The sequence below is a fragment of the Pristiophorus japonicus genome, chromosome 1, assembly GCF_044704955.1.
Source record: "Pristiophorus japonicus isolate sPriJap1 chromosome 1, sPriJap1.hap1, whole genome shotgun sequence".
Taxonomy (NCBI): domain Eukaryota; kingdom Metazoa; phylum Chordata; class Chondrichthyes; family Pristiophoridae; genus Pristiophorus; species Pristiophorus japonicus.
The window spans coordinates 277,851,714-277,874,752 of record NC_091977.1 but is presented as its reverse complement, the minus strand read 5'-3'; the positions used below and the strand labels follow the sequence as shown (position 1 = coordinate 277,874,752).

The following is a 23,039-nucleotide window of genomic DNA, read 5'->3' as shown; positions in this document are numbered from 1 at the left end:
CTGCAAATCCCTTGGGAGGACAGATGCACCAGCGTGAGTGGACTCGAGATCAAGCTAACATTCCCAGCATCGAAGCACTGACCACACTCGACCAGCTCTGTTGGGCGGGCCACATTGTTCGCATGCCCGACATGAGATTCCCAAAGCAAGCGTTCTATTCGGAACTCCTACACGGCAAACAAGCCCCAGGTGGGCAGAGGAAACATTTCAAGGGCACCCTCAAAGCCTCCTTGATAAAGTGCAACATCCCCACCGACACCTGGGAATCCCTGGCTAAAGACCGCCCTAAATGGAGGAAGAGCACCTCGAGTCTTATCGCTGAGAGCATGCAGAAAACAAGCGCAGGCAGCGGAAGGAGCGTGCAGCAAACCAGACTTCCCACCCACCCACTCCTCCAACAATTGTCTGACCCACCTGTGACAGAGTCTGTAATTCCCATATTGGACTGTTCAGTCACGAGAGAACTCACTTTTGGAGTGGAAGCAAGTCTTCCTCGATTTCGAGGGACTGCCTATGATGAGGAGTTATCCACCACTGACATCATCCTTTTGAATTTATGCTGTATGCTTCTGATAGCTCTAATCTTTTTATAATGGGGTGTCAAAAATTGCACACAGTACTCTAACTGTGGCCAAACCAATGCTTTGTACAAATTGATCATTACTTCTTCACTCTTGTTATATATGCTCCTATTTATAAAATCCAAAATGCTATTGGATACTGTCTGCGCATTCCACAAGCCTATATCTTCATGAAGTCTTTTATAATCCTCCTTGTTGTTTGCCAAAATCCCTATTTTTAATCAGCAAATGCTGACATTGTCCTTCCTATGCCCAAGTCCAAACCATCTGTATGTAAAGATACTGAAGAAAAAAAGCGGACCCAGCGCTAACCTCTGGGGTGCACTATTTCTAACCCTTCAGTAATCCAAGCAACATCCATTTACTCTAACTCTTCAATTCTTGTTCATTAACTTTCTATCCATGCTGTTACATTTCTTGTTGTTACCATGCGCCTGAACTTTTGTAACAAGCCACTTGTTGGACACCTTATTGGATGCCTTCTGAAAAACACCACATCTACTGCTTTCCCTCGATCTATCCAAACTTCTCAAAAAAGTCTATGAAATGTATCTTGAACCCATGATCTTCTGGCATAGAAGTAAGAGTGCTATTAACTAAACCAAGTTGTCTACTTGAGTACAAGGTGACATGATCAACAACAGAGGAAAATATACCCTCAGTCTTGCATTTTCAGGAGATTACCAGGGCATAACACATACGATGCACTTCATATAAATAAAGGATATATGATGAAGATCCCTAAGATACAATTGATATCCCACAAGTGAGTGACAAGATTGCGAGTTATGATCACTACTACACTTGGGGTATGGATCACATCCCACAGCCCTTCATCTTGCATTTTATTCATACTCAATATTAAGTAAGTAATTTAAATATGTTGAAAATATGTGAATATTTATGTGACTGAGGTTGATGACACTGTGAATGTTTTCATCACAACCCCATCTCCATATGATATGATTATGTCATGTGTTCAAAATACTATTTGAAGCATTTTCAGTACCGTTTTGATATGAGGCTTCTCTTGTGTTTCTTTGTGTTATGTTGCTGACATCCAGCACTATTAGTTTCCTTGTTTTCCTGATTTCAGATTCTCATAGAGTTGGAAACCGCTCTGCTGGATGACGAGCCACACTGGTACAAACTCCAGACGCACGACGTTTCATCAATGCCACTTCCTCAACCTTCACCGTATACCCCGCGCAGACACCCACATGGTGAAAGCCCAACAAGGAGATTACAAAGTATGTTAAAAGATATTGTTTTTTCAGGAAACAAAGAGAAAAAACCTAAGTTAGAATTAATATACTTTGGATGCAATCTGGACTCATTAAAGTGGAATCCAGCAACAAATGGGAATCAGACTCAAATCCCAATACCTTGTGTCTAATAGATAGTTAAAAACACGGCACTAAAAAGTAGGTTATAGTTTATTCAGTGACATAGAAATATGGGCTAGGGCCTGAATATTTATATCCTAATTGAGATTTTCCTTTTCTGCTGCACTCTCACACCATCCTACCACTACTGTATTAGTCAGGAATAAATATACATGTTACTACCAGATAAGGAGCAATTTGTCCCTTGATTAAGGCATAAAAGGAACAAAATTAGGATGGCATAAAGGAGCAGTGCTTTTCAAGTAGTGATGCATGATACCACAGAATGATGGACTGATTCGCTCCACTGACTTCTCAATCTCTGCCAAATTGCTGTTGACGCCAAGAGATTCGCCATAACGATGAAGGGAAGTTAGGAAAGTTAAGAACATAACATAAGAAATAGGTGCAGGAGTAGGCCATTGGCCCCTCAAGCCTGCTCTGCCATTTAATAAGATCATGGCTGATCTGATCATGGACTCAGCTCCACTTCCCTGCCTGCTCCCCATAACCCTTCACTCCCTTATCATTCAAAAATCTGTCTATCTCCACCTTAAATATATTCTATGAGCCAGCCTCCACAGCTCTCTGGGGCGGAGAATTCCACAGATTTACAACCCTCTGAGAGAAGACATTTCTTCTCATCTCAGTTCTAAATGGTTCTTAACTCCAAGATTCTCTTGTACACCTCCAACTGGCTCGTTCAGTGCCAACGTCATGGTAGCCTAGGAGTCAGTTACCCAGCCTTACTGTCATCCTCCCTCTTTCTCAGCTGTGGCACATTCATTAGCACATACTGTCAGTGATGCTTGCTTCTCTATACTGCAGGGCACTTATCCATTCCTCTCCCTCTTAATTTATGCAAAAATGGGAAGGTTTGAATAAAAGTTATGGCTGTTATTCTACATTGTTGAATAGTGTCAAGCGTCACACTTTGTGATCCTTACATTAATCAGTAGTTAAAAAACAAGAATTGCATTTTGCTTACAGTTAATATGCTTATAATGAACACTACAGCATGTTTTATCACGTGTTTACAAATACTCAGCAGGGATTTGATCAAGGTAAAAAAACAATAGATCTCATCCAGTTCAAGACTGGTCCTTAAAAAGATTAGGTCAGCAAAGTTGTGAGACTGCGTTATTATGATTTCATTAGCGGAATCTAAATATAATTGTAACAAAACGCAGTGGAGGGGAATGAAAAAACCATCATTTCTCGTGTTTGCTCTTGTACAATTGTTGCGTTTATAGCAAGAGGTTCTGCTGAGTGCTCCCAAAACCTAAGCCCCTTCTTCTCATTCCTGCATAAAACAAGCTGTAGCAGTCATTATAATGATTAGTAGATAGGACGGACGCAAGCTCGAGCCAGTAGTGGTCGTTCAAGAGCTTTTGCTTTTGGTTAACTCAGCTGGCTTTCTTTGTATGTTAATATTGATCTATTGGCCAGACAGATTGCTTGGTGCTAATAATCTATCTACTAATAAATTATCTGCTAGCATGTCGTATTAGCATTGGTTATATCTTCTAAAAAACACTGCATATTAACTGTTCATTTCCATTATATGGCTAGAATGTATGCTTTTTGTTACATCATTTTTTTCATTCTGTATCCCATTCTGATATTTATTTTCCAGATACAGGTCCATATGCATTAAATTCAGGTAAATTACAAGCATGAATCAATGCATTAAAGAGCTAAAAGCACTTGTTGGCGTGTTAGACATCACATGAGAGTGACTGTTAAGAGTGCATGTAGAGAGATTCTAAGATACTAGATCAGTTCTCCTTCTTACCCAAGCTTCAATTCTCATCTTAATCCTGAATGAATTTCTTTGCTGCTGACGTTAATGTTACTTCTAATGTAGTTTGTGTGCAATATATAAGTGAGTGCTCCATCAATCACGCTGTTACTATTTTGATGTGCTTGAGAGTGAGTTTTCCACAGTTGCTGCAACAGGTCTTGAAGACTTATTTCCTAAAGTCTAATATAACTCGAATAGAATCGGCACTTATTTGATTATATTTTTTGACGAAAATAGGAAAATGTACAGCTCAATGTTCATCAGTGTTCCTATTTCTTCTCATTCTTTCCATCTTACAGAGACAAACTAAATTATAAATGTGTGCGTGTATCTCTTTTTGCATATACTTTTACATACAGGATTGTGTACCTTGGGTACTTGCATGGCAAGTAGCTAGCCAAAAAAGAGCACTGATAGAAATCTGGGCCAGTTGGAGCTCAACCACTAGTAAACTGGCTAAAATCAGCTAACTTAGCTCAGATCAGGAGGAAAACCTCAGAGGCTCGAAATATCATACGGCTCAGTAACACATTGGGTGTTGTGATCACCAACTGGGCCTCTGAGACCCAAAAGTAAATTTTCCTCATTTAAAAAAAAAAGTTTGCTTTAGGGAGGTTAGATTGGAAATCAAAAGGTTATTCTTTTTGCTCTATGGAAAAGATTATAACTATGGATGGCCTTTTATGTGTTTTTGATATTAAATTGGTGGAAGTGGGAAAATTAGAGTTAGTAGGGAGTTCCCCAAGAGGATTAATTGAGCGGGCTTATTGTTTAACTGAATCTAAAAAATGAAAGTAAATGTGAAACAGATTCAGCTGCAATAATATATTGATTCAAAATAGGAGTTAAATTTGAGCAAATATTTGTTTCATGTTTAGTTCTTCAAATGTATAGATTGTTGGGAAAGAATCTAAGCTGTTAAAGCAGCTTGATGACTAGCAGAATATGTTCATAAACTTACTATGGATTGGCTCCTATGTTCAATTTCTATTAAACATCTAGGGAGGAGATTGCCCTCCACCCCGTTTTGGGCGCATAATTCGAATTATTTGAATTATTATCATCCGGAGGGAAGAGGTGGAAAATTTGGCTCTTTAACTGTGACACCGCCTCCCAACACTTTGGGCCGCTGTTTGAGGCGGTGTAGCTTTGGGTCGGGAGTGGGGCGGTGTTTATCACCACCGCGCTGACGTCAGCACGTTGCGCAAATGTGTAGCAACATCTCTCCCTTTCAGTTAAAGAGGAGGGTTGCTGCAAGGCCTAGTGAGGCAGAGTCGGCCGACAATGAAAAGAAAATGGCGACCGCAGTGGTGCGCCCTCCCCTTTAAGGGCAACTGCATCGCCCAGCCACTCGAAGCTGTCAGTGGCAGCGACTGACGGCGGCCACGCTCCCGTGGGGCAGTTTCTCCCGCGGGACAGAATAGGGGTCAGAGCGCCAGGCGGGGCGGAAACAAGGTGCGCGGCGGAAACCTGTTCCCGCCACTCCCGACCCGGGGGCAATTCCAGATGGGTCGCACCCACCGCCTGCCCCCAGTCGGTGAAGCCTTAACATCTCATTGCCCTAATGGGCATTAAAAAAAGGGGCAATTTTGGTTTCCTAATTTATTATGGAACACTAAAAGAATAAAGTTAATCATTTTAACAATTGTACATCTGCAAGACTTGATTTCTCATTCGCTAATATATAAAAAAGAAAGAAATATGAACATTTATTTATACAATATAATTCCAAGGACTGACTGTACAAGGCTTTAAATAATAAGTGTAGCAAGAAGTGTGAGCCCACTTGTTGAATAATCAACACAAAACGAGAGGAAACCAGTTCAAAATGAATACAAGACTAGAAGAAATCCCCTAAGCCCATGGAGTAGAAGATTGAAATAGACCCACAGCAAAAGCAGTTGATCCCATGTCAATTAACTTCCTCAAAAAAGGAAATGGATAAACATCAACAAAGAAACAGGATTGAGGGCTTATGCATGTACAGATTACAAATGATCAAATATTCTATTGGACATGGTTGTTTGTGGAGAATTTGCCTGCCAGAGTTGAATAATGGAAACAAAGGGATTGGTACGTATTCTAGAGTTTGTCTGATTACCTTTGGAGATCAGGGAGTATTTCTGAAGAACTTTCCTTTCGGAGATTAAATAGTTGGGGTAGAATCCATAATAGGGAATATTGTACATGGTCTGTGGAAGGACTGAGTTGACCTTTCTCATTCCATGCATTATGTTCTTTTGGTTGCTTTGCTTGTTTGCATTGCAATTGTAATTTGAAGAAACTGATACTTCCTATTTAAAATGGCTCAAAGAGCAGGGGGTAGAATTCATCTCCGCCGGAAACAGGTCGCACCTACAGTTTTTCCGCCGCGGTGGATGTGGTGGCCTCTTGCACGAAATTCAGCTCTTGGGCTTTTTTTTTCGAAACGAGCGGAAGTCGGTCATAATGGGGGCAGAAGTGGAGGCCAGACGGAGTGTCCGCCGCTGTCAGACAATCAGTGTATAGCGCTGATGAGGTCATCACACTGGCGCGTCACCACTTCCCTCCCTTTCACTTTAAAGGGGAGGGCCGCTGTGAGCTCTGCCATTATTTCAGTTAGGTCCACTGGGCCACCAGGGAGGGTTTTAGCCGAGCCAACAGCCTGGCACACAAACTGGCAGTCGGCTGACAAAAACCATAAGATGGCGGCCGCGGCAGTGCACCCTCCCTTTTAATGACGGCCGCACCACCATTTTACACACACTGCAAACACAGCGCACTGACAGAAAAAACTTTTGGGGGGCGCGCGTAGCCGCCACAAGATGTTTTTACCTGAATTTTGCTTGCGGGGCGGGAGATCGGCAGTGCGCGCTTCGATGGCACACTTAGGAGGGTTTGGCAGCAGCGGGTCGGAAGTGGTGCCCGCTGAAAAAACCATTGAGGAGAATTTTGCGAGTAGCAGCCATTTGACAGAAAATTGGCAGCCAATCGATACCGCCGTTTGGCCGCCGCTTTCCGGAAGTAAGAGGCCTTATCGGGCGGCCGAATTTCGAGGATTTTTTGAAATTTTAAGGACCTTGTTGAATTAATTTTCCTGAATGGGCAACATGACCACAGTGCACTGCACCTGGGTAGGAGAATTCACTTTGGGATCTATTGCTGCCCCCCATCGACATATTGTAGGTTCATTTTGGGTACAGGTAGAGGCGCATGATTTGTGCAGGGGCCTCAGCTGCCAAGAAGTTCGGGTGCACCTCGGTCCTTAAGCTGTTTAAAGGAACATGATGCAAGAGGAGAGGACTGCAGACTATTCCTTCTTGACTGGCCTGAGGTTTTTGTAAGAAGGTAAGTGACTTTAATTTTTTTCAATATTTTAAAAGTGTAAAAAGTTAAAGTTTGTTGAAGGCTTGAGTAAAACGCTTCCATCATATCTGAAATCTTACCCACAACGTCTGTGCTTTTACTCTTTTTGAACTTCCTTTTCCCTCATACTGTTTGTCTGTTTCTCCGGCAGGGTAGGATGGCACCAGCAGGAAGTGGAAGATAGGGGGGTGTCCGAGTTTGATGAGGCAAGCACGGAAGTGCTGCTGCGAGCTTGTGGAGAAGCAAAAGCACACCCACACAATCAACATTTGGCTTTTATTGCCTTGGAACTTCTGTAGGTTCCTGAGCAGCTTTTCTTACATTTCCACCATGGTAAAAGTGGGTACGAGGAAAGCACTGTGGTGATAAAGAGTAGCCAGCCACATAAAAAATCATATTGTAATAAATCACTGTTGGACCTTGATCGCCATTCTATTTTTACATTTGTGCTGTCGATCAACAGGGAAATCAAGTATGGATGTGTAAACTGAAGATTTGGGAATTGACATCGAGTGCAGGTTTGAATGAGTGGAATCTGTTAATTGTGGGACAGAAAGTTGGGAGGAGGATTCTTACATTCTGCTAGTAAAGCAGTTGATGGTGGCTCTGGAGAAGGTCAGGCAAATATCTTCAGCTGTCAAGGTGAATTGTGTTTGTCTCTCCTTTTCGGCCTCTAAATAAGCTCCCTTGTAGAAGGAGAAAACCATCATACCAAACATAGCGTCTATCAGTGAGTAAAAAAAGGAGTTGCAGCACTCTGCAACAATTTCTGGAGCTGAAAGACCTTTTTTAATTCAAAAGGCCAAAAGCAAAGATCTTCCATTGCAAGACCATCCTGCCCCTTTCAGACAGGGGCTACCTGACAGCAGCTGTGGAAGCTACAGTGCCTGCTGTTTTTTTTTGCGAGCCGTTTTCTTTTGAACTGCACCCGGCACTGGAGCAGGAAACCTAACAGGAGAGCACAGATCTCTCCGACATTCACTTACATTGCTGCACCTTCTTCAGGCACAACCAACAGCAAAGCAATGCAAGAAGTTCCGCTGCAATGCTGTTCAGACGCAGGATCAGTGCCCATTTTTCCTCTGTGTAGTGCCTGTTTTTCAGGTACTAAATCCAGGAAAAATGCACCTTATAATTTGGCTTTCGGTGTCCCTTCTACTGCAGTCTATTGTATTATGGGCCCAGATTTTAAGGGGGATTTTGGGTAGTGCGTGTGAGACTTGAAGTGGACAGTGAAGCCAGAGAGTCCATGGATGCAGAGGCCCAGTCAATTTGAATGGCGACACCTCATTTCTATCAATTTTCCGTGAGACCTGCCTGAACCCGGACAGATCTACTACCTGGCTGGCGGCAGATGGAATTTGGCGACAGGAGGCCGCAGTAGGGAACTCGTGGGAACGGTCCCGCCAGTCAATTTTAGGGGGCGAGTCAGGGCATCGAAGGCCCAGCCTCGTGAGGCCTGGTGATACACTCCTGCTCCTCCTGGCCCAAAAGGAAACCTAAAATTAAATTTTTAAACTTACCAACCTGGGCTCCTTCTGACCCACGATCCCCCCCATACGCAGGTCTGGCCTGTTCTGACGGGGGAATCCGTCATGGCTCAGGCCTCGGGCTAGTATTGCAGTCGGCTCCATGTGATGTCATCAGGATTCGATCTGTCTATTTAAGGCAGGACCTCGCTTCCTACCTACAGGCATCCTGCACTCCTGCTCAGAAGAGCAGGTTAACTTCGGGAAGGCAGCGGGGTCTGTGGGGGCAAATGACTGCCCTCATTTTCACTGCACTCCCCACCAACCCCACCTGGTTCCTACCAGGTGGCAGGAGCTAAAATTGGGGACTCCACCCCAACTATTTAATCCCCTGAGGGAAAGTTCAGCATAAATAATCCCTGATCTCCAAAGGTAATGAAACAAACTCCAGAATACTTATCAAGCCCCACTCTTCAACCTCAGCACGCTGCTGTTTCCAAACAGAAACACAGGAAACACCATGTCCCATACAGAACCCATATAGAAATGGGATATTTCTCTCATAAAACTCTTCTTACTGTTCTAATTATTCCACTCCTAACCTTTTACTTCCAGGATAATTAATCACACTATAAGATTAATGTCAATTTCTAATACAGGGTGTATATAGCTTACTATATAAATGTATGCATTTCTTTAGACCTTGTGCATGTCGCTTGTGTTGTGTGCATAAACTCATTAGTTAACATATATATGCCTTCACTATGAGAAACCGCTTCACACTTAAGTTGTAGAAAAGATTATTACCCAGCACAGTCAATATAGGGTTGGTTGAAGTGTTCCAAAAAAAGAATGTGCAGATTTTTTATTCAGCAAGGAATGGAGAGGTATTGATTTGGCACAAGGCCAGGAAAGATAAAAATCGTGTAAATGAGTCTTGCACAAAAATCTAAACAGCAAGGTGAGCTGGACAAACACCATGGCCTTTATTTATTCTTATCTTATCCAAGTATAATATCTTTGGGCTTTGTACCAATTCCCTTAATGCCCTCTCTTACTATTCTCACAATGATTAGAACTTTTTTTCTGTTAAAACAAAAACAAGTGACTTGGGAAGAAGCACAAATTTTGAAATTAGCCCAGAGGGAATCTTGAACAAACTGTTTTGCTAATTTTTGTTTACTTCATATTCTGGGAACTCGGCTTTTGTGAACCACCTCCTGGAATGTTATTAGACCACAGGAGGCTTTTAGACCCAGATAAAATGGAGCCTACAAGTCCACTGCCAATCTACAGGGACCAGATTTAAGCGCACCAGTGCAGAAGTGAGCTATTGGAACATCAGCCTATCGGAAACTGAATTAAAAGATCAATATAAAAGCAACTTAATTTCCGATGGAATTCCTCCAGATTTGCGGTGAACAAGTCAACCTCTTTTCGTTCCAAGCCGACTAATATTTGGATCTCCATAGCTTGAAAATATCACAATTGGTGGGGGGATGCACTTTGAACAAAATTAGGAACTGCAATACCCTTTCTGAATTGTTAGCTCTTTATAAATTGGGAAGGAGGATTTTCAATATATCGGTTTAATCTGAGCATGTTCCTGCGTAGCACATGAGAATCTGATTGTTTCAGCTTTATTTGCATTTCAGTTCGGTATGCACTTTTGAAATTGTCACATACTAGCAAAAAAAACCTGCGTTTTAGCCTCTAGAATCAATCCCCTGTTTTCAGTAAAACTAGTTTTACTTCTTTGTGTGTACGAGACAAAAGATTAATCACCACAAGACCCTCTGTAAAAATGCATCTGTTCTTTGCAAAATGTGATTTTTTTTTTAAACTTTAGGATCTCAACGCATCAGTGACAGTGAAGTCTCTGACTATGACTGTGATGATGGAATAGGGGTTGTTTCTTCAGGTATGTAAGCTGAACAAGCACACTCCCCCTCCTCACCCATCCCCCCACCCCCGCACCATCGGTATTTTCAATTGCTGCAATACTTCAATCAAAAGTAAAGATAATTGATTGGTTTTACTGATTTCTGTTGAGCCCAAAGTTAGAACCAAACAGGCAGTTGTGAGGCAAAGATGTTATAATTGACTTTCCAAATATAAATGTTTTCAATGTATAATTTCTTCAAAGCCTAGGAGAAGTCAACTCATGCAGAACTGCTGGTATATTAACATTTAGACTCAGGAGGCTAATGGCCTTTGCTATTTCTTCAATTGATAATTATCAATTGTGTGTGTGTGTCCTGGGGTGGTTATACCTGTAATGTATTTCCCATATTTTCCCTCTTACTCACTCCCCAAAGAAGTTTATACCCCACATCTGTAATATCATAATTTTCACATTTTTAAAATTGAGAAATGAAGGTGTAAGGCCCAGGCCCCTATCGCAGAAAATATTCTTTGAAAGCACAGTAATGTAATGCGTATTTAAGGTTAATGGCTATCTTGAAAGAATGTGGAAAGAATTGATGGGAATCTCTCAAAGAAAATCTGGGGTAGAAATTTGTTCAGGGCGTTGGCAGAAAATGGGCAACAGCAAGGCTGCCATGTGACTTCAGTGGGAAAGAAAATCGGCCGAGTGTGAAACGGGTTGCTGATTGACCATGGCCCACAACAAATTTTACCCCTCGCGTGTTTTAATGTGTGAGAAAAAAATATAATATTCTAAACTGCTCTTTTCCTTATATTCAGATTATAGGCACAATGGGAGAGATATTCAGAGTTCAACATTATCAGTTCCAGAGCAAGTAATGTCATCAAACCATTGTTCACAGTCAGGCTCACCGGTTCGTGGGGACAGTATGGGCAGGACCCGTTCCCGCTCTCCCAGTGTTCCACCTCCTCAAAGGTAGGGTTAAGCATGGATATAGATAACTGGAGGGAAGGAAACATCTGCTGCTGTGTCAGTACAGATGTGAAAGTTGAGATGAAGATGATAAAGTGTAAAACTGATTGCTTCACATGCATGCTAGTGCAGGCAACAAACTTGAGGGGATGTTTCTTCACGGGTTTGTTGAGTGCGACCTATTAACATCCAAAGTGAAAAGAAAAAAAAAGAAACCTGTGGAGTGGAATTCCAAAGTGGATTTTTCAGCAATGTGGGGGCTGTCTTAATTCTTTACGACATCTATATTCTTTTCGACATCACTAACAACACACACTATAAATGGCTCCAACACATCACGAGCCTGAAATTCAGTACCGCTGGAAAGCTGGTGCTCCACCCACCTTTTTGTGGCCATTAGCACCGACATTTTTTCGTGGCTTGGCCATCTCGTATTCAGCTTCAAAAGTGAACAAATGGGTTCCAGCGCTAATCAACCCTTCCAAAGTGGATTGTTCAGTGGTGTGGCTGTCTTAATTTGAGTGTTATCGCTGAGAAATTCAGCATGCAGGTAAGGGTTTCTAATGAGCCAGCAAAAGGCCAGGGTTTGCAGCAAGGACCTGAGGGGGAAAGGAGTTTAGAAGGATGGCTGGTGTAAGAGGAACAAGGAGAGCCAACAGGTTCACTGATACGGAGCTGGAGACACTGATGGATGGTGTGGAGGACAGAAGAAGAATACTGTTTCCTGCCGTGGGGAGACCTGGAGGACCGCCAGTACATAATGCATGGAGAGAGATTGCAGGGGAGGTGTCAGACACCTCCATATATGTGAGGACACACCCTCCCAGGAGAGTGCTGGCCAGTCTGCACCCGGCCCTTCCAGGGTGGCGATGGGTCAATGCCTCCGAGCTCTGGGGTGATGGGGATCCTCCTCCTCCTGTGGTACTGCTGGCTCGACCTCCAGCAGCTGTCCCCTCATGTTGGCCAGGTTGTGCAGCATGCAACAGACCACGACGATTATGGAGACCCATTGAGGAGAGTACTACAAGGTGTCACCAGAACGATCCAGGCACCAGAACCTCTGCCTAATGATGCCAATGCACTGCTCGATGATACACCTCATGGCACAATGAGCATCATTCCATGCATGTGGGTTCCACAGTGGAGTGAGCAGCCAAGTGGACAGGGGATATCCCTTGTCCCCAAGCAGGCAACCGCAATCCTGATTCGGGCCGGTCAAGAAGGCGGGCACACTGGTCTTGTGCGGAATGAACGAATCATGGCTGCTGCCTCCCTTGTCCGCTGCCTGTCTGCACGGTGCTGATGGTGACACCTTTTCCTGCGTGCTGCCCTGCTTCTGAGCAGGTTGTAACAGGTGTCGCCTTCCCAACACTCTTCCCATCCTCAGGGTGAACCCTGCCAAACAGATCTCTGCAGCCCACAGGACTCCACTAAAGAGTCAGACCTGAAAGTTGTACAAAAGTATGTGCAAACTCTGAACAGCACTCAGCAGATTGAATGGAACCAAAATACTTAATAAAACTACATGTAAAGATAAATACAGTGGATGATGTAACCTGACATAAAAACACTAATAATTAATGAAACTATATGAAAAGATAAATACAGTGGAAGATGTAATCTGACAAAAACACTAAATTAATAAAACTGTATGAAAAGATAAATACAGCAGATGCTGGAATCTGAAATAAAAACACTAAAATTAATAAAACTATTTTTCTACCAAAGGGCCCCGATCGCGGCAACACTCCAGCGGTGTCGCGTTCGAGCACTGCATCGAATACCTCGTGGGGGCACTGCTGGGAAAAGTCTTACCTTTTTGCAGCTGAAAATCCTTGTCCTTGCCACTTTTCAGCAGCCTGCTGCTGCAGAGCTCACCGCTGGAAAGTTACCTTTACAGCGTCTTCACCCTGCTGTTTCCAGCGGAAGTGGGCACCACTCAAATCCCCTTCAAGCTGAGTATAGCTCAGGGAGGGAAAATCATCAGACCATGACGGCCGGTTGTTTTTTTTTCGATTGGCCGCCCAAACCCCGCGGTAGCCATCCCTTTTCTGCCCCCATGTGACTTTTATCGTGTTTACATCAGCAGTTGCATTACCACAGTAGTTCACTTCATGGAGCTCTATTACAAAACCATCAATGGAGAGCTCTAACTGAGCTGCTTGACCTCTGCAGGAACATGCCTTCATGAACAAACTCATATGGTGCTTAAACTACACCTCACATTTAAACCGGGAACACACTATTCGAGATTGATCCAAAAATTAGCATGGAATATCTTTGGCACCTTCTCCCACTTGTGGAGCTCTCTCACATAATGCAGTAACTTTCTGTCCCTTATGTGCAGAAGTCCAGAAGCAAACGTAACTATCGTTTGTTGAATTATAGCTGTTACTCTATCCCATTATCATCTCATCATAGGCAGTCCCTCGAAGCGAGGATGACTTGCTTCCATGCCAAAAAGGGATGAGTTCACAGGTGTTTCAATGAAGGACCTAATATTCCAGATCCTGAACTACATCGTGAAGGGTGAAAGATGCCTGTGCTTGGATTTTTTTAATGTGTGGTGGCCGTTGCACACCAGCCACCATACGGACTTGACAGAGCTAGGTCTTGGTCCAGTGGCAAGGATTACCCAAGACTAACTGGAGACCAGCTCTGCTGCACAGACCGAGCACGCACACATATCGCAGTGTAGGCTGGCCCGTGCTGCCCCTGGACCCTCGCCTCTTCTGGGCCCCAGATTCACGCCTCCCCGGGCCCCGGTCACTTCCCTCGACGGACTCTTGCCCCTCCTTCGCCCCTCCTGCTGTGACTGCCTGCACTGCAATCAGTGACCTGGCTTCGTAGCCATCGCCCTCCTGCAGCAGCACGCGCTGCTCTCTGCAGTGGTATGCCGCCGCATGCTGCTCCCTCCAATGGTCCCGGCCCGCGTCAGCAGCCCGACATCCCCTGCGCCTTGCCAGGCGTGCTCTCCGAGAAACAGTTATGTCGCGACTTGGCTGTGGAAAGCCCACTGGTTTGTTTTGTTGGCACATACTATGCAATTGTCAATAGAGCTGCTTATGGATGCAGCTATCAGTAATCTCACTTGATATTAGATGAAAGAGGAAGACTGGCAGACAGATATTTGCATACCTCAGAGTTGTAGACATATAAGTTAATAATGTACAATACATGGGGAGAATTGTAAGCTAATTCATTTTTTGTTTTTACTGATGTGCGCTAGTTATGATAATTTAAGTTGCAAATGCTGAGCCTAACAGACGAGTTACATGTCTCCATATAGTATTTTTTCTTTTTCCTACCTTACAAAGTCTTACAGGCTGTACACTTGTGTTATATTTGTGTTTGGACTAGTGAAACAGAGACCTAGGGAGCTAAATTGGATAGCCCCCGAAAATGGGCGTGGGGATTGTGATGTGCGATTAACCCGCGCCCATTGATTGCAATGCAGGCACCCCACCAATTTCGTGCTGCCTGCTCATTTAAATGATCTCTGCGTCCAGCCAGTGCTAAACACGTTGTTCGTTGGCTGGATGCATCAATGGGGGGGGGGGTGCGGGGGGGGGGGGGGGGGGCAATATTATGAGAGTCCAGCAACAGTTAAAGCTAGCTTACACTGTTTAAAGCTAGCCAGAACCTCTTAAAGGGAGGTGCATTGTGGCTGGAGCAGATGCTGGAAGTCAAGGTTGAAGAGATTGTGACCTGGAAAAGAGTGAGGAATGGCACATGCGGCGAGAGCAGACTACAAGCTTTTCGGATGTTGCACTGGAGGTCTTGGTGGAGGAGGTGGAAAGATGGAGAGATGTCCTGTATCTGTATGGGAAAAGGAGGCCCGCCAGACAGACAGTCAAAAGGCAGTGGGAGCAGAGAGCCTTGGAGGTCAATGTTAGGAGTCAAGCCTCAAGGACCTGGAGGCAATGTCACAAGAAGATCAATTACCTTACACGAGTGGTCAAGGTCAGTGACTGCATCTTCAAACGCAATATCCCACCAACTGCACCACTAGCCTCAGCCACGGCTCAAATCATCACACCCCCCCATCACTCACGTACCAACAATGTCTATCAATCAGGTCTCACACCTAACATGCATATGCTTTACCTCACCCTCACACATTTAACACTGCTGCAAGCCTCACAGCCACAACTCACAGCTTGCACACACTGTCAGCTATTCAACCATGGCAGCCACATCAGCCAAACCAATTGCACGACACTGACTGACACAATTCCCTCTCTTTTGCAGGGCAAGATGGTGCACAACCGGAGGCAGCAGGAGCTAACCGGTGGAGGACAGACGGAGACCAAAACTGTACGCAGTACTCCAGGTGTAGCCTCACCAATACCCTGTACAGTTGTAGCAGGACTTCTCTGCTTTTATATTTCATCCCCCTTGCAATAAAGGCCAAAATTCCATTTGCCTTCCTGATTACTTGCTGTACCTGCATACTAACGTTTTGTGTTTCATGCACAAGGTACCAGGTCTCTCTGTACTGCAGCACTTTGCAATTTTTCTCCATTTAAATTATAATTTGCTTTTCTATTTTTTCTGTCAAAGTGGATAACCTCACATTTTCCCACATTGTACTCCATCTGCCAAATTTTTGCCCACTCTCTTAGCCTGTCTATATCCCTTTGCAGATTTTTTGTGTCCTCCTCACAATTTGCTTTCCCACCCATCTTTATATCATCAGCAAACTTGGCTACATTACACTCGGTCCCTTCACCCAAGTCATTAATATAGATTGTAAATAGTTGAGGCCCCAGCACCGATTCCTGCAGCACCCCACTAGTTACTGTTTGCCAACTGGAAAATGAACCATTTATCCCGACTCTCTGTTCTCTGTTAGTTAGCCAATGTTCTATCTATGCTAATATATTACGCCCAACCCCGTGAACTTTTATCTTGTGCAGTAACCTTTTATGTGGCACCTTATCGAATGTCTTCTGGGAATCCAAATACACTATTGGTTCTTCTTTCAGATACCCAAGAAATGCAACCTGGCCAGGCAGTGGAGGAAGACCAAGAAGACAGTGATGATGAAGACTTAGCATCATCACTTGATTTCACAGTTGTAGCCACCAAGCTCACCTACTGGCACTGCACATATCTTAGAGAATAGATTAGAGACAGGATCTGCAGGGGTGAGACATTGGGCACTGCAGCTACGGCAGGGGACAAGGATAGGGCAGGTGCCAGCTTGCCGGAGGACGAGGTTGCAGATAGGTTCTACTGCAGAGGATTCAGATGAGGACTTCTTTTGGGCAGCCTACAGAAGAAGACTGATGGGTATGCACATCAAAATACTTGGTGCATTGGGAAGCCTGCCAGAAAGCCTACGTTCAGTGTCAAGGAGCATGGAGGAGTCTGGCAACAACTTGGCACATGGCTTTGCGCAGAGCTTGGAACCCATCCTTTCCAGTGTGGAAGTGGTGGCCAACTCCATTAGCACACTTGTGGACCCAACCATGATGCAGTCTGATAGCCAATGTCTCAGCTTCCATTGCTGCACAAGCAGCAGCCACCCAATGTCTGAGTGCTACAATGGAGGCTCAGACAGCTGCGAACATGGCTGCAGATTGCAGTGCGAAAAAGGGCTTGCAGGGTTCACAGTAGGCCAGTAATCTATCCTCCACAGTACACAAACCTGTTGTCTTCTCTTAGGATGACAGCATTTGTACTTGCACCCCTGTCTCTCTACCAGTGCCCTTGCTGTTGCTTGTGAGCCAGACAGTTGCCACCCATGTAGAGGTGGTGCAGTCTGAAGCCTTGCCTTCTTGCGCCAGAGCTGCTTGAGATCATCCTCTGAGGCCATCTGCAGTCTCCCACACTGACAGTCAGTGGCCTTCCATCAGCCATGCTGCAGCTACTGGGGTAGCATTGTGTAGGAGCACTAGGACAGGCAAAGGCACACGGAAGACGGGAACTAAGGGAATGCACAAGGGTGGTTAGTTGACTTTTGTATGCAATATGGCATGATTTTATTCATAAATTTGGTTTAGAATGTTTATTTTGTGGTGGCATTTATTTTTGGATTGTGGCCAAGCGGACGCTGTGATGGTCAGTGACAGAGGGAAGGTAAAGTGTGGGACTTCTGGTAAATGGGGAATTGGGGTTGCGGTTACTGGTATCGCTGGTTCTTCACGGACAGTCCGAGCAGAAAGGGGCTACCTAGGTTGCCTCCTCCTCTTCCTCTTCCTCTTCCTCCTCCTCCACCTCAGGCTTCTGCTCCACAGCTGGTCATTGTATGGCTGGTGTTAAGAGCTGTGCCATCATGATGGTGAGGTTGTGCGACATGCAGCAGACCACCATGAATCGTGACACCCGCTCTGCCGACTACAGCACGGCACCTCCAGAGCGGTCCAGGCAGTGGAAGCATTGTTTCAGCATGTCAGTGGTCTGCTCCATCATATTTCATGTGGCAGCATGGCTTTCATTGTATGCATGCTGCACACATGTGCGTGAATTGTGCACCAGAGCCATGAACCATGTCGTCAATGGATCGTACTTGTCGCCTAGTAGTCGTGGTGGGCCAAATGCACCTCTCACAGCAGACTGCCGCAGAATGAAGGCATCATGATTTCTGCCAGGATACCAGGTATTGACCTGCCTGATTCGTTGCCTTTGATCACACACCAGCTGGACGTTGAAGGAGTGGAATGCCATTCGGTTCTGATATAGGACAGAGTTGACATGCGGAACCTGTAAAGCAATGTGTGGCAGTCAATGCCACCCTGCACCATGAGGAAGCCTGCAATCCTAGTGTAGACGCGTGCTTGCTCCACCTGCTTCTCTCTGGCCAGAGAGAATAAAATGTAGTCAGACCTCTTTGAATAGAGAGCCTCAGTGACATCCCTTACGCAACAGTGGATGGCAAACCATGAGATGCTGCAAATATCTCCAGCTCCAGCCTGGAAGGAGCCCGACACACAAATGTTCATCGCTACTGTCACCTTCACCTTGTCCTGCTCTGAGGTTGCAGTTGTGGCTGCAGCCGATGGCAGATTTCAGTGAGGACGTCCTTACTGAAGTACAGACATCTCACACATTGTTCCTCGCTGAGGTTCACGTAGGAGAATTGCTCACCCTGTGTCGATATGGCCTCCTGCTGAGAGCCCTTTGCCTCTCCTCCTTTTTCTCCTTCTTCCAGCAGCTTGTCCTCCTCTACGTCACCTCTATTTATTCTCCAAGTCATGCTCTATTCCAAGGGGAATGTAGAAACTTAGAAGTCGGCAAAATGTCCTTCAGCACCTGCCACAGCTCTCCCTGTAGACTTTTGCAACTTGAAAGAACTTTGGAAAGCTTGTAGAATCATAGCAACAGCCAGAATAAATCGACCAGCAATTAATCTGTAAGTAGTTGACCCTTTAAATAGAACTGGTGGGGGTTCCTCACTGCTGCTGAACCTGTGTTCAGCTGTGTGAGGTGAAGAGAGGACATTAGCTGGAGCATTGACCTCAAAAATGGCAGTGCTGGCATCAAATCAGTATTCATTCAGATGCCCCTATTCTAATGGCAGCTTCCACAGCTCTCTGGGGTAGAGTATGCTGAAGATTCACAACCCTCTGAGAGAAGAAATTCTTCCTCATCTCCGTTTTAAATGGGCGACCCCTTATTCTGAAACGATGGGCTCAATTTTCCCCAGCATTTGCGCCGTTTTTTTTGGAGTAGGCTGCTTTTTCTGGCCTAACTTAAAAATCCCCAGTTTCCCCAATCAATTTGCACCAGTGTAACTCAGTTAGTTACGTTTATTTTAGGTAAGTTTTTTTTTCTCAAAAGGGGGCGTTACCAGCCACCTACACTAATTCTGGCCATTTAGGCAACTTTGACCAGCTAATAGTTACTCCATTTCTACTTAGGCCAGCGTATGTGGCCTCTCGAGAAAACCCTTGCGGAGAGTTAAAAAAATCGCGCAGGTAAGTACATCGGAGGCCATTCAGCCTGGGCTAGGGGCGGGAAGCCGGAACGGACCGGGACCGGTATGCACTTGGGGGCCACAGACTGGGAAGGCACTGCACTGGGGACCGGAGAGACTCAGTAGGGGAATCAGGAGGGAGCAAGCTGACTGGCAGGTATGCACTCAGGGGCCACAGATCGGAACCAGCATGCACTCGGGGACCGGAGAGGCTTGGCGGGGCAGGGAGGGAGCAAACTGACCGGCAGGCATGCACTTGGGGGCCACAGACTGGAACCGGCATGCACTCGGGGACTGGAGAGGCTCGGCGGGGGAGGGAGCAACTGATCGACAGGCATGCATGCGGAGGCCGCAGACCGGACCAGGAAGGTACTCACCACAGCGGACCAGGAAGGCACCTCACTCGGGGACCAGAGAGGGTTGCTGACAGCCGATCTGAAGGCTTGGTGCCCAGGGAGGGAGAGAGAGGTCACAAGACACAAGGGAGGGGGGGAGGGGTGGGGGAGCGGAGAGAGGAGAGGACAAAAGACCTTTGGGTGTGGTCCATCCATACAGACCTTGGGGAGAGAGAGAGAGAAAATTGCGAACCTCTGCCTGCTTTCCTGCCATTTTGAGCTTCTTTGAAAGTTTAACTTTAAGTATGGGGGCAATACTGACAATGCCATACATTGTGCGAGCATTCTGCATCATAGAAGAGCTCATCACATCAGGAACATCAGAGCCCGTAGGGTGGCAGGAGGCCTGACCCATCTCGGGAATGTCGAGAAAGGCGTTGGTACCTGCACCTGAGTGATGCAGACTGTGTCAGAAGGCTGTGTTTCCGCAGAGAAGTTGTCCGTGAGATCTGTGAGTTGCTGAGACCAGACCTGCAGCCAAGAAGTGTCAGGAGGACTGCTTTGTCAGTTGAAGTGAAGGTTACAGCTGCACTTTCATTCTATGCCTCCGGATCGTTTCAAGCTACAACTGGAGATGTGTGCGCCATCTCTCAACATGCAAAACATATCTCCATTCACCAGGTCAATGCTGCATTGTATGCGCGGAGAAATGACTTCATCAAGTTCCCAATGACCGCCCAAGCAATCCATGACAGGGCTGTGGGGTTCTCAAGGATTGCTGGCTTCCCAAAGGTACAGGACTGCATTGATTGTACCCACATCGCCTTGCGAGCACCTTTGGAGGATTCCGAGATGTTCAGGAATAGAAAAGGCTTCCACTCCATTAATGTGCAGCTCGTGTGTGACGACATGCATGTCAGTCGATGCAAGATACCCTGGGAGCACCCATGATATGTTCATCCTATGCGACAGCGTTATATTTGCCATGTTTGAGCAGCAGCTAGAAGGGCAGAGCTGGCTACTGGGAGACAAAGGGTACGGCCGCGCCACCTGGCGCATGACGCCCCTACGCGTAACCCGGACGGAAGTTGACCGTGAATACAACATGTCACGCAGCATCATAGAGAGGACCATTGGCATCTTGAAACAGCGTTTCAGATGCCTGGACCATTCCGGAGGCTACTTGCAATACTCCCCTGAGACTGTCAGTCAGTTCACTGTTGTCTGCTGCATGTTGCATAACGTAGCCATCATGAGGCAGCAGCTGGTAGTGGAAGACCCACCTGCGGTGAGTGTGGCTGATGATAATGATGTGGAAGATGCAGGTGACAAGGAGGAGGAGGATGATGACGAGGATGAGGAAGCCATGCAAGTGCCTGAGGCGGAGGAGGACAGGCCATCGTGCTCCTTTAACGATTGCTCGAGCCTTGCGCCAGCAGTTCATCCGTGAATGCTTTACTGATGTCTGAGGGCTCAGCGACAACTATTCCACATGGATATGTTTATTGTTTGGAGCTGTTCCGTAATGTTGTGTTGTGTTAATGGAACATAATTCAGTTTTAATGTAAAATATATTTTATTCAAAAGTTTACAACATACTTTACTTTAATAAAATGATTCTTGTATCAAACGTTACTTTAATATGACTCTTTAAGGTCACTTAAAAACTTTAAGATCACTTAGAAACTTGTAAATTTACATAACTTATAAAAAACTTTTAATTTGAGACCATTTGCAACAATAACAATAACAACAACAACAGCAGCAGCAGCAGTAAAGAAAGGCTGCACCCATCTCTCCTCCCCCTCAGTCTAACACCGCCCGCTGTGTTTGGTCTTGTACTCTCCACCACCCCTGCCCACAGGCGGTGGCACAGTGTTCCTGGGCTTGGTACCAAGCTTATTCCTTCTAACATCTCGGGTAATGAGCACTTCTTGTTGATGGGGGTGGGGGGGGGGGGGGGGTCAGGTGGTAATGTGGAAGGCTCGGCTTGGGGCTCTTCAGAGGCTGGTGGGGGGATTGCAGTGGGAGTGGCAGTTGATTCTGTCAATGGGCGCGGGGTCTGGGCGTGTTCCCTTATTGCAGCAGCTAACTCACACATGCCATCCCTCATGCGTCCTGATAGTGTCTCAGCGGCCTGCAAAATACCCTCTCTAATGTCCAGTACTAACTCTGACTCTCCCTCACTCATTGCCAGTGTCGTGGTTTGCATTACCTCTGACACTCCCTCCCTCATGGATACTATTCCCTCACTGATGGTCCCGACAAGTGTTGTTACTTCTCCCAACAGTCCCGCTACCTCATCACTCACCCCACTGATGATGTCCAGGAGTGATCGGGTAAGGTCAATGTTCTCCGCGCTCAATTACATCATCTGAACCACATCTGTTACATCCTGCATCTCAGGAGAGCGTGGTTGAGCTCTCCTTCCCCTCACCCTGGATCTTCCTCGCTGCATCCCAACAATGGAACCAGCAGCCTGGGACGGGGGGCGCCCTGGGTGTGCCTTGTTGCCCCCCCCCCACTACTGGGACCCACAGCCTTGGAAGGGGGGAAACCATGGAATGTCCCACCGGCACTCAAACCACTAGGAAGGGGCTGTGAGCAGCACCCCCTCAAGAGTCAGTACAACAGTGTAGCCTTCATCCATCTCCATCCCCTCCCCCTCATCCCCATGTTCGTCTGGAGGATTGGATTGGAAGATGTTCTCCTCTTCAGGCTCATCCGCGTCTGAATCTTCTGCATCATCGGGATTGGCCTCAGGATCCGCAAAATATAACAGAACAGTCAAATGGTTAGCAGTAGAGGAGGGAGCAGGATGGGTGGCATGAGTAGGCTCACACATCTCAGGCCAGGCAGCAGGTTGATTTAAAAGGCCACGATGAATTTGCAGGACTTACCCTCTCCCTCGAGTGTGGGGCCATCTTGTGCAGTACTGATTGTTTTTCTCCAGGCAGGACCCATCAAAGCAGTGACCCTCTCTTCCAAGGGTGTCAGTGGATGCAGATTTGCCGGGCCTCCTCCTGTTCAAGTTCTTTCCCTTTTGTTGTGGGCCAATTTCCTCTGCAAAGATGAAAATGCAACTTTTTAGAGAGGGTGTCTTTCTGCTGGGTGGGACATATACAGCTGGTCACATTTACAATTGCATTGAATTAATGAAAATATTACTTACACTAACTACTTGACCAAGGTACTGCCACTTCTTTGTACTCTGGCCTCCAGATCTCGTGGTGGTCACCATTGCGCAGTAATCTTCTGCAACTTGGTTCCAGCATTTCTTCATTTATTTTGGTGGAACTTTTATGTGACCTTTGCTGGTATCCAGCTCCTGCCATCTGT

At 45.8% G+C, this 23,039-nt stretch overlaps 1 protein-coding gene across 1 annotated transcript in view; it reads left to right on the top strand.

Moving 5' to 3' along the window:
- rims2a (regulating synaptic membrane exocytosis 2a) overlaps window positions 1-23,039 on the top strand; it is a 1,685,585-nt gene that overhangs the window by 1,066,844 nt on the left and 595,702 nt on the right. Inside the window, exons 20-22 of the mRNA XM_070888461.1 lie at window positions 1,678-1,831; window positions 10,434-10,505; window positions 11,291-11,447. Coding sequence (XP_070744562.1) covers window positions 1,678-1,831; window positions 10,434-10,505; window positions 11,291-11,447 — 383 coding nt within the window. The remainder of the gene's footprint in view (window positions 1-1,677; window positions 1,832-10,433; window positions 10,506-11,290; window positions 11,448-23,039) is intronic.